The sequence below is a fragment of the Mixophyes fleayi genome, chromosome 7, assembly GCF_038048845.1.
Source record: "Mixophyes fleayi isolate aMixFle1 chromosome 7, aMixFle1.hap1, whole genome shotgun sequence".
Taxonomy (NCBI): domain Eukaryota; kingdom Metazoa; phylum Chordata; class Amphibia; order Anura; family Limnodynastidae; genus Mixophyes; species Mixophyes fleayi.
This window is the reverse complement of record NC_134408.1, coordinates 140,791,322-140,804,123: the sequence shown is the minus strand read 5'-3', so window position 1 is coordinate 140,804,123 and position 12,802 is coordinate 140,791,322. Positions and strand designations below refer to the sequence as shown.

The following is a 12,802-nucleotide window of genomic DNA, read 5'->3' as shown; positions in this document are numbered from 1 at the left end:
CTATACAGCAGGATAAATATCTAGTTTTTACATACACTTTATTGGCTATGGACCTACTGCATCATTATTAGTTGTATTTAGCGTATTTAGCTAAAAGAAAACTACAATTTTACTTAATTTTATATTCTGCATTATGAAAAAACCACACCCACTTCTGTCACATGACTCATATTTACAATCTTTAACAACGAGCATCCAGCCAAATTATTATGTATTATTATGTATTATTTACCTCAGAGCATACCTCCCATCATTTAGAATACAGTTCAGCCCAAACTCTGTCATAAATGGTCAAATTTTGTCAAAACTCCACCCACTTTCCTGTTCAGCCCCGCCCCTTTCATGGCCCATTAATTGGGATGTCCCTCCAAAATCGGGATCATTTAGAGGTTTGATATAGTCAAACAAGGCAGCTGTCTAGGGCACCGCAGATAAATGGTTTGGTGTTGATTTTATTTTTCCGTTTACTTTTATTTTTTGCTAGTGACCTATTTTGAACAAACTTTGTACTTTGGTTTTGGTTTTGGCAAAACCGCCCTCGTGTGTTCGTGTGTTTTGGTTTTGGATCCATATTTTTATAAAATTCCTATTTTCTTTTCTAAAATCACATAATTTGGCTCTTTTTTTGTTTCTACATTATTATTATTAACCTCAATAACATTAATTTCCAGTCATTTCCAGTCAATTTTTGTCAAGTGACAGGAACACTGCTACCCCTCCTGTTTCTGTATGAGCAATGGCATTAGAGACTGGAGAGTGACAAGAACACTACTACCCGTTTCTGTGTGAACAATGGTATTGAGCAATGTCACTGGAGACTGGAGAGTGACAGGAACACTGCTACCCCTGTTTCTGAGATCTGACAACTCAACCATGATGTTTTGCCTCGATTCAGATCCGAGGATGCACGAAAGTACTGAGCTGGCTCGCGAGCCTACTCGGATCCCCTAAGTTTGGGTGGGCTCCGTTTTCAGAAAACCAAGCCCAATCATCTCTAATTTGAACAGTTTTAGCAGGTAGGAGGGATCATGAATAGAGGCAGCTACAGTTATGTTTTGCTAAAAACAAGCAGCTATTTTTGTACTTGTTTGATTCCGTGTATGTGAAGCTCACTTGTCATCTACAAACGCTGGAGAATACTTACCTGCTCTCCCGGAATGTCCGGATGACTCCAGAATTCTGAGCACCTCTCCCGGACCCCCCCAGGATCGCAGGCCAACCTCCTGCGTACTGTCCACGTCCGAGGGAATGGGGACCTTGATGATGCAATGACACCATAATGGCATTGGGCCTCGGGGCAGCCAAAATTATGTGATTCACTGCGCCAAGCCCCCGCACTTGCCGCTTGACCTCCTGCTGCAATTTTGTGGGCAGGACCAACATTGAGAACAATGCAACTATTCATATAGAATAGATTTAAAATCACTTCTGCTCATTGTCATAAGTAGATGCATCCAGGCAAGACACGCACAAGACTGTCTTGGAGAACTACAAAACCCTTTACTAAACTTGGTTATAATTAACTTTTTGGGGGGTTTAAATGAAACTCTACAATAAATCTTAATTTATAAGACTAGGAGAACAAGAACAGATGGAAACAATCTCATCTACCTTGCAGGAAAAGATTAATTTAATTGTAGGATTGGTTAATACAGAAAAAAAAATAGGCACATGTCCAGGGACAGATCTATAACATGTGGGACTCTGAATGTACATTAGGGACATTGTGTATCGTATGACAACAACTTGGACTTGTCGCTGCCTGCTCTGTGCAGAGCGTGTAAACACTGAGTTCAACGCGACGGCACGCCATTCAGTTATCAATCTGCATAAACGTTGATTTTAGTCTTGGGTGTTTTGTAAATAATTTACAGCATATAACCAGTAATAGCCAGTAATGTTTGCTCTGGATGCGTTGCTTTTCATCAGTAAACATGAAAGCAAAAAGTAATCATTCTAATAATGTTGAGAACTTGTCCTTGTATCTGCCGAGCTGCATGTAAAGAGTCACCTTCCCAGGAAAGGAATACTAACCGGATTTATAAAACATACCTAGGCTTTTTGTGTAAAGCCTGAATTATTTACTCTATTTTAAGTATCACTAAAGAGGAAATACATCTCAATTATATTTCAACTTTATGGGAGAATTACCAGCTGTTTCAGTTACAGCCAAGCCATTGTCAGGTAAAATTTATGCCTGTTTACTTCCTATTTTTCTTCAGAGTTCTGCAAATCTAGCAGTCTCCGCGCACGTGCCTGGGGGGCCCCAGGTGTCTCTCCTGCCAGATGGTTGTAGAACTGAACCATGGCACAGCGATGCAGATTGCTTAATGCATGCAGTGAAACAATAAAAGTAAGCATCCTAAACAGCCTGACATTTCAAAGAAACTTGTTTCCATTAAGGCCACACAGGGCTTTCCACGGCGCCAACATTTTTCAGCCATAACGGGTATGCATATGGATTCTGTAGGCGTCTATACAGCTTTGCTATGGATTCCCTTGAATTTGAAGTTGATACACCACATATTTTAATTCAACTAGCGCTTTGATATAATAAAGTACAAAACACGATACAATAATCTTACTGTGACACAGTCGTGAACTTGAAGAAAGGTTCATCAAGATCAGTCTTTCAGAAAAGTTTTATATGTGTTCATCCAGAGTAAAGCTAGGAACACACTACAGAAATTTCAACCAACTTTTTATGCCGAGCGATTTTACATGCGATCGATGGTCCGATCGCTCGGTCCATGGACTGCATACACACTAGCCTTGTTTAGGACGATAAAGGGAAGAGCGGACGCCCCTTTAGCGACTTTTTACAGCCATGTTGTCGTGAGCAATGACTGTAATTTCGTACTCACTGTTGTGGATCAGTCGGAAACTTCTACACACTACACAACGGAAACGAGATTAGAACGAAAATATTAAACGTTACGACCAACCAAATGAGGCGACAATCATCCATTTGGGCAGACTTTCGACCATCGTGTCACTACACACACTGACCCGAATTTTGAACTAGCGGTCATATGTCGGCTGATTGAGCCGATTATTGGACGAAAACCATGTAGTGTGTACCCATCTTAAGTCACAACAAACCATCTGCCAATTTAACCTCAAGGGATGGAAAAATTCCTTCCTGACCCCATAGATGGTAATCACATTATCCCTCCGGATCACTCACCCCAAATGGCTTATTTGCTCATTATAATTTCTTTGTTGGAAAAGCATTGAACCAATTTTAAAATCCATCCAGTGATCCTGCCATTATTAGCTCCCCCGACAGTGATTTCCGCAGTAGAAACACTCTCTCACAGAGGAACGATACTCAAAAAAACGTGCTGCATAGTTACGTCACATTCAACAAAGTCATGTAAAGATGCCCTTATCATCTCTACACACCCCTGAACGTGACCAGCTCAATTACTACACAACTCCAATAATTAATTAAAATAGTAACATTGCTGATACAAACAGTCTCTAATGTAGAAATTATTCCTTGCAAGTACCTGTATTTTTACATGCAAATTTAGTCTTGGCATCGCACTGCCGCAGAGTCCCGTTGCAGCCTCTCTCGTCGCTGCCATCCTCACAATCCTTCTCTCCGTCGCACAGCCATAGTTCTGGGATACAGTTCCCATCTGGCTGGCACTGAAACTGGTTTCCTTCACAAGATCCCAATGAAGGCACTGCTGAAAGGAGAGAACATTAATGTCAGACAACAGTTATAACATCACTGGATACCAAAGTAAAAACAATATTCAATGAAAACCACTCTCATAATTATTTCTTCAAACATAAAAGTAAATGACTGAAGAGCTCACTAAGTATTGTTAGTGAACGTATAGTCGTGTTTACGTTAACGGGAAACCACCATGATTTTCCAAAATATTTTATGCTTTAACATATAGTGCACTATTTGATAATCACTAACAAAATATAATTTTTTCATGCAAAATGTCATACACCCAAAATAGCTAATTAAACATTAATGTAAATTATATGAGTTTAATAATAGAGTTTCTTTAAAATGGACCTGCTTTTCCATAGTACAATGCACTACTTTCTTTAAACCCCTCAAAATTTGCCTATCCACGTGTTGAAACCAGAAAGTTCATCATCATCATTTATTTATATAGCGCCACTAATTCTGCAGCGCTGTACAGAGAACTCATTCACATCAGTCCCTGCCACATTGGAGCTTACAGTCTAAATTCCCTAATATAGACACACAAACACACACACACACACACACACACACACAGAGACTAGCATCAATTTTTGATAGCAGCCAATTAACCTACCAGTGTGTTTTTGGAGTGTGGGAGGAAACCGGAGCACCCGGAGGAAACCCACGCAAACACAGAGAGAACATTCAAACTCCACACAGATAAGGCCATGGTCGGGAATCAAACTCATGACCCCAGTACTGTGATTCAGAAGTGTTAACCACTAGGTCACTATGCTGCCCAAAGTTATTGTCTCTCACAGCGCTGAGATCATGAGTTCGATTTCCGACCATGGCCTTATCTATGCGGAGATTGTATGTTCTCCCCGTGTTTGCTTGGGATTTCCTCCGGGTGCTCCAGTTTCCTCCCACATCCCAAAAAAAACCAAAAACATACTGGTAGGTTAATTGGCTGCTGACAAAATGATCCCTCGTCTTTGTGTGTGTGTTAGGGGATTTAGACTGAAAGCTCCAATGGGGAAGGCAACACAAATTGTTCGGTGTTAAGCTTACTTTCCACTGTAACTGTGTTAAAAAGTAAAGTAGTACATCCTAATTCCACCACAGACCGCTAAAGTTCACCCACATCTTTAGGACAGTGTTCTAATTGAATTTGATTTTGTTAAAATAAAAGCTGAGACTGCAGGCATTTAAGCTGCTGTGACATCACTGGTCTTGCTTCTACGTTTGAATCACCCAACCCACATAGCGTATTTCTGCAGAGCAAGATCAGCAAGCTGTCAGTCCCTCTCAGTCTGCTATGTTAGAGAAGCACCTCCCTCCACTTGGCTTCCTTCTGGGTGTAAGTGATCATGGAGAACATATTTATTTAAATATAATTGGCCCTGTTATTTTGTGTATGTCTATCAGATCAGAAAAGCACATAATTTGATATACTGTACATTAGTGTTAAAATTTGATTTACTCAGCTTTTTAATCAATACTTAAAGGTCCACTTTATTATTATTAAGAGAATGTCATTTTAATTTTTTAAAAAGTATTCAGAGACAGCAACAGAGTCACAAGGAGTGCTCCCTGAATCTAAACTCCGTTCCAGGTAGACAACATTTACAAAGACAAATATATATCACAAGTGGTCCTTTGTGTTATGGCATTGACTGAACTGGAGAGCCATAATTTGATCTGCTCATCATATATATTGTTACATGACCAAGAAATAAGACGCTCAAGCAATTCAATGACTTGCGGTACGAAGACGAAACCATAAAACAATGTTTCACCATCTTTTATGGTTCACTATCTAATGATTTTCTATTTCAAATGTATTTTCTGCACAAACAGATCGATCTGAGAGTTTTTTGTTATTTGAAAAACACTTTATAGTTAATATGTGAAGCGACCTCCTCTGAGACTAGGAGTGAAGCAAAAGGTTGTAATTTAATTTTCTAGTACTTTGCTAATAAGGTTTGCAACTCCACACATCAAGTAAATGATGAGAGCAGCCTGCACAATTCACACTGCTTAATGCTCGTTTTCAGAATTAACATCTGACATGACAATAGGCTTTATTTATTAAACAGAGTAAAATATAAGTTATTCGCCGCAGATAAGGCTTCTCGCTATCTATGAAAGTATTGATACCCCAAACTGCGACAATATTTGCTAGGATGGAGATGGCAGAAGAAAATGAATGAAAGAAAAATTATTATTTGAATACAGCAATTTTTTTTCCATTTGCTAATAGTTAAAAAAAAAAAATTTCATTATTTTTTTACTATTATTTTCATTTTATTATTGTAACTAAAAGCGCAGGTCGTCTAGTTGGCTCTTACATGCGCTTACCTATTGAGACGGTAAGTATAATCATCATCATTTATTTATATAGCGCCACTGATTCCGCAGCGCTGTACAGAGAACTCACTCACATCAGTCCCTGCCCCATTGGAGCTTACAGTCTAAATTCCCTAACATACACACACAGACTAGGGTTAATTTTGAAAGCAGCCAATTAACCTACCAGTATGTTTTTGGAGTGTGGAGTGTGGTAAACTTAAACACCCGATGGAAACTCACGCAAATATGGGGAGAACATACAAACTCCACACAGATAAGGCCATGGTCGGGAATCAAACTCATGACCTCAGTGCTGTGAGGCAGAAGTGCTAACCACTAGGCCACTATGCTGCCCAAAGTTATAGTCTCTCACAGCGCTCGGATCATGAGTTCGAATTGAACCCATGACCCCAGTGCTGTGAGCAGAAGTGATAACCACTTAGCCACCGTGCTGCCCTAAAGTATGGTCAAGGCAGAAGCTCCTAGTCAAACGCACTTATAAAAAAAAAACAAAAAACTATTGAGTTTTCCAGGCAATGAAACATGGAGATATGTTAAAATTCCAGTGACTCAAATTCTGGAAAGTTGAAGAAAGACACAAATACAATTTCCTCTTTCAAGTGACAACTACCCCGTAACAAACCATCAGTAATCAAGTTGAAAAATCTGTATTACTAGTATAGGAATACTTGAATTTAAAACTAAAAGGGATTGAAAAGGAAAAAAAGAAGGACAACCGCACCAGTCTAAATTACACAAAGAGTCTTTGTATTATCAAAATTAGTATAGATTTATCTTCCCATAAACACTTTGTTCACTTTATATTTATCCTATTATCCCCATACTAGGGAAGTTGCCTTTCTTCAGGACCAATTAAATTACATGCAGAAGAGAAGATGAAATAAGTAGGTCATTATAATGGTAAGAACTATCTATAAGTTAAAACGTCAGAAAACATAACTTTTGTTCATCTATTTTTGAAAATATCAATTTAAGAAACGAGGATTTCTTAAGCAGCAAAATATAAAATACAGTTAAGTAGAACTAGCACGTGTCAAGAGATATAGAAATAGTGATTTAAAATTCTTTGGTGGTTGTGACTTTCTGTAATCACATATAGTCTGATATTATGTAACTATATTAACACATCTAGGACGTCTATATTGCCTCACTTATGGTCTTTATTAATTATTCCTCCTAACTACCCCTTAACAAACCATCAGTAATCAAGTTGACAAATCTGTAGTATCTGCAGAGTGGTTTTTCATATAATTGCAAATGAATGCAACTAAGTATTCTGCATTTTTATGTACAAGTAGAAATAGCTGCTCCTTTGCTGGCTATAGCAGGGTCCTGGGGGATTTTACTCTGCTTATGTTGCTTTCAGGATAACCCCACCCTCTCAAGTACCTGCTATGAACCTATAAATTGATTGAGCAACTTCCGCATCTGTAAATCTGTGGTATAGTAACATACATGACACCATATATTATGTCAATCTGTGCTATAGATTTTAACTGTTCCCTAAAACCTTTGAAGCTACCATAGAATTTTGCTGTTTCAATGAAGAGGTTGTTTAGCATTATTTATATCTTGAATTGTACCTTCACACAACCTCAAAGGCTTATATTTTGATTAAAGCAGACAAGACGCCTTCTAGGCCAATTTCTACAGCTTACATTGCGCTGAACATCTAAGTGTTACATATCAACTAATATTTGTGCTCTAAATGGTCTTTAGTAGAAGCAAATTGCTGGAAGAGGCGGTGAGCATAGCCTGTTAATTGCCAATTATCTCCATTTAGGCAAATTCCCAAAAGTTTAGAGTTTGTGTTGAAAGGGCCAGTGAGAAAGGACAAGGATTTTTCTGAACTCCCTACAGCTGATGGTACATAGAAAAAAGATTAATGAAGTGCACAGGGCCACAGGGTAAGTCGGCAGTCAGAGATATTAATTAAAATGGGTAAAAACATTTTTTTTTCCTGATTTGTGGATCTATAAAGAGAAGGAAACACTAGAGCAGATCAAGGGAATAGCAAGAGATGCAGTTCATACTTCAAGACATCTGCTTCAATACAGAGGTGAAGGTTGGAGTCTGATTCTCGCTCTTAAATTTATAATCACAGTAGAATGCTGAAGTAATCAAGATACAGTATCTGGTAGGCGGAAAATACAATGTTGCAGTCTATAGGGCATTGTCAGGGTTTGATCATCCGCACCTCTTTTAAATCCTGTATCAACTTTTCCATTTCCCAAAATATATATATCTTTTTTTTACCAGCGGATCAGGACCCCAAGTGTTTGTCAGAAATACAGCACATTATTTTGGGAGCTGTTTCTTTTTGGTTCATATAATAAAAGCCATGCTGACACTTGGGGTCCCAGAGAAATAACACACTGACACTTGGGGTCCCAGAAAAATAACACACTGACACTTGTGTAATACCCCGTGTGGTGTTATTTATAGTAATACGTTGAAATTGCACCTTACCAGTATTAGATAGTTCTCTTTCTGGTTTTAACACTTCAGATATTCTATGCACCAGAGAGGTCAGGAGATTTATCCAGAGATTTAAAATGACACAAGTGTATTCTGAACTAACTTCCTTTTATTATTATTAATTATTCTGATATTTATTTTAGAAGCAAACAATTATTTTTAAACAATATCTTATCACTTTAAAACTATTTACAATTGACAAACCTTTAAATTCACCTTACTAATAACACTGATATCTCTAATATTAATATATATAACCTAATTTCTCAATACAACTTTAAGATCTACATCGAATATTTCAATAACTATTTGTAAAAGTGGTGCACGTGGTTGGGGCCCATAAATTTCTTTTTTTTTCTTAGTAAGCAGTTCAAGTAAATATAACATGTATCTAAGTAACTGCTGATGTTTCCAGTGTCAGTGATGTAATGGTGGGAGTTATGCTGCACTGTGTCTGTTTAACTGTTATTGTTAGAGATGCTCACTGACCCCCGTATTTTGGTTTTGGTTTTGGATCTGGATTACCGTCGTGTTTTGGTTTTGCCAAACCGCCCTTGCGTGTTTTGGTTTTGGTTTTGTTTGGTTTTGTTTTGCAATTTTGTTTAAAAATCAATGTATTTGGGCATAAAATAACCGAATTTAGTGCTCCACCTGTTTCTTGGATAAGTAATGTATATAAATATAAATATGAAAAAAACTGTTTAATTCCTGGTAGGCCGTCATTAATTCTACACACAAACCAGATTGTCTTCCTCTCCACCTATGCATATTGGCGATGCAGCCATCGTCTTTGGGTGTATATTACACCCTACACTTATAGTTAAATATCTAAAGAAATGGACAAAGGCAGTTTGGTTTCTGTCTCTCTAGCCCCCCCCCCTCAACTTGTAGAAAATACTAAAAAAATGCAGCCGTTATAGACTGTACAATATAAATAGAAATGGACAAAGGCAGTTTGGTTTCTGTCTCTATAGGCCTCCCTCCACTTGTAGAAAATAGTAAAAAATTCAGCCGCTATAGACTGTAGAATATAAAAAGAAATGGACAAAGGTAGTTTGGTATCTGTCTGTATCAGATCCTCTCTCCACTAGGAGTAAAATAGAAAACTATTCAGCCATTATAGAATCTAGAATCTAGATAAAAATTGAGAAGGGCAATTTGGTATCTGTCTGCATCATTCTCATCATTACACAAATAACCCCCTCATCCTCTTCTAATTCAAAAGTGGCATCCTCAATTTGTGTATCACCGGCTACACTCGGGCTGTTAAGGCAAACATCAGCAGAACTGCTGAAAGGAACCTTCTTTATGGGTACACTGTCACTAACAGAATGCTCACGATTAGACATCCCATTGGTGGATGGACTCTCCACAGGGATTGGTGTCATTTCTGAATCTGAGCATACATTATCCTCTAATGCCATACTGTTATCTTGCAGCTCGGCTTTCCCGCGTAACAGTAGTTGTGCACCACTTTTAGACTCCAAATTACTTGGTCTTGCTTTGTCACGAGTGTCCGTACAAGAAGAAGGCTCAGTAACATTTTTTGATCTGCCACTAATAGAGAAAGGCGAAGGCCTCATTCTTTCTTCGCCACTGCATGTGTAGAATGGCATGTTGGCAATCTTTTTTTATTGTCAGTTAACTTTTCCTCAGTTACACTTCTTTTTCGCTTCAACACGATAAAAAAAGTTTTGGTGTGTGTTTTTTTTCCCTGATTTAAAAATACTATGTACTTTTACAAAGGCTTTACCAGATGACGTACTGGGAACACTACCATCAGGACTGGTGCCAGCACCTGCTTGCTGATTCTGCTCATATGTGGACTGATTTGATTCCATTTTAATGAGCCCAAAGCACTTGTAGTGCAAAATATTGTATAGATAGATACTGCTGCTAAATATGACTTTTTACAGCCAGAAAAAATATTGTTTCACACTGGGGAATATGGGACACCCCAAAGCACTTGTACTGCAAAAAATTGTATAGATACTGCTGATAAATATCACTTTTTACAGTCAGAAAAATTATTGTTTCACACTGGGGAATATGGGACACCCCAAAGCACTTGTAGTGCAAAAAATTGTATAGATACTGCTGATAAATATCACTTTTTGCAGTCAGAAAAATTATTGTTTCACACTGGGGAATATGGGACGCCCCAAAGCACTTGTAGTGCAAAAAATTATATAAATACTGCTACTAAATATGACTTTTGGCAGCCAGAAAAATTAGTGTTTCACACTGGGGAATATGGGACACCCCAAAGCACTTGTACTGCTAAATATAGAAAAAAAAAAAGCCTCCTCTATCCTCCTCTCTTCCTGCTCTAACAATTGCTAATAGAATTGGTAATAATAATAAAATTGAATACATTAGAATTGAAATAATAATACAAAGAATAAGGTGTACAATTATTGCTCTGTCCCTGCTCTAATACAGCCTGTGACCTAACCCTGCTCTCTCCCTCTGTCAAATGGCGATGGATTGCTGTGTAGATGGGTATTTATGCTTTTCAAATATCACGAGAACCGATCACTGAGATCCGACTACGTCACGATGACGTTTTGCCTCGATTTCGATTCCGAACGGGCGGGAGAGTACCGAGCTCGGCTCGGCTCGGTACTCGGATAGGCAAAGTTCGGGTGGGTTCGGATCTCGGGGAACCGAGCCCGCCCATCTCTAGTTATTGTACAACTCCAACTTGTCTCTGTCCTCTCACATTGTCCTCAGTACATAGCTCAGTCTCTGTTGTGTACTCACAGATCCCTCTATTCTCTCTCCTCTCACACTGTCCTCAGTACATAGCTCAGTCCCTGTTGTGTACTCACAGATCTCTCTATTCTCTCTCCTCTCACACTGTCCTCAGTACATAGCTCAGTCCCTGTTGTGTACTCACAGATCTCTCTATTCTCTCTCCTCTCACACTGTCCTCAGTACATAGCTCAGTCTCTGTGGTGTACTCACAGATCTCTCTATTCTCTCTCCTCTCACACTGTCCTCAGTACATAGCTCAGTCCCTGTTGTGTACTCACAGATCTCTCTATTCTCTCTCCTCTCACACTGTCCTCAGTACATAGCTCAGTCCCTGTTGTGTACTCACAGATCTCTCTATTCTCTCTCCTCTCACACTGTCCTTAGTACATAGCTCAGTCCCTGTTGTGTACTCACAGATCTCTCTATTCTCTCTCCTCTCACACTGTCCTCAGTACATAGCTCAGTCCCTGTTGTGTACTCACAGATCTCTCTATTCTCTCTCCTCTCACACTGTCCTCAGTACATAGCTCAGTCCCTGTTGTGTACTCACAGATCCCTCTATTCTCTCTCCTCTCACACTGTCCTCAGTACATAGCTCAGTCTCTGTTGTGTACTCACAGATCTCTCTATTCTCTGTCCTCTCACACTGTCCTCAGTACATAGCTCAGTCTCTGTTGTGTACTCACAGATCCCTCTATTCTCTCTCCTCTCACACTGTCCTCAGTACATAGCTCAGTCCCTGTTGTGTACTCACAGATCCCTCTATTCTCTGTCCTCTCACACTGTCCTCAGTACATAGCTCAGTCTCTGTTGTGTACTCACAGATCTCTCTATTCTCTCTCCTCTCACACTGTCCTCAGTACATAGCTCAGTCTCTGTTATGTACTCACAGATCCCTCTATTCTCTCTCCTCTCACACTGTCCTCAGTACATAGCTCAGTCTCTGTTGTGTACTCACAGATCTCTCTATTCTCTGTCCTCTCACACTGTCCTCAGTACATAGCTCAGTCTCTGTTGTGTACTCACAGATCTCTCTATTCTCTCTCCTCTCACACTGTCCTCAGTACATAGCTCAGTCCCTGTTGTGTACTCACAGATCCCTCTATTCTCTCTCCTCTCACACTGTCCTCAGTACATAGCTCAGTCCCTGTTGTGTACTCACAGATCTCTCTATTCTCTCTCCTCTCACACTGTCCTCAGTACATAGCTCAGTCTCTGTTGTGTACTCACAGATCTCTCTATTCTCTCTCCTCTCACACTGTCCTCAGTACATAGCTCAGTCCCTGTTGTGTACTCACAGATCTCTCTATTCTCTCTCCTCTCACACTGTCCTCAGTACATAGCTCAGTCTCTGTTGTGTACTCACAGATCTCTCTATTCTCTCTCCTCTCACACTGTCCTCAGTACATAGCTCAGTCTCTGTTGTGTACTCACAGATCTCTCTATTCTCTCTCCTCTCACACTGTCCTCAGTACATAGCTCAGTCCCTGTAGTGTACTCACAGATCTCTCTATTCTCTCT

At 39.3% G+C, this 12,802-nt stretch overlaps 1 protein-coding gene across 1 annotated transcript in view; it reads right to left on the bottom strand.

Annotated features, from left to right (window-relative positions):
• LRP1B (LDL receptor related protein 1B) overlaps positions 1-12,802 on the bottom strand; it is a 728,477-nt gene that overhangs the window by 403,199 nt on the left and 312,476 nt on the right. Inside the window, exon 20 of the mRNA XM_075181401.1 lies at positions 3,513-3,695. Coding sequence (XP_075037502.1) covers positions 3,513-3,695 — 183 coding nt within the window. The remainder of the gene's footprint in view (positions 1-3,512; positions 3,696-12,802) is intronic.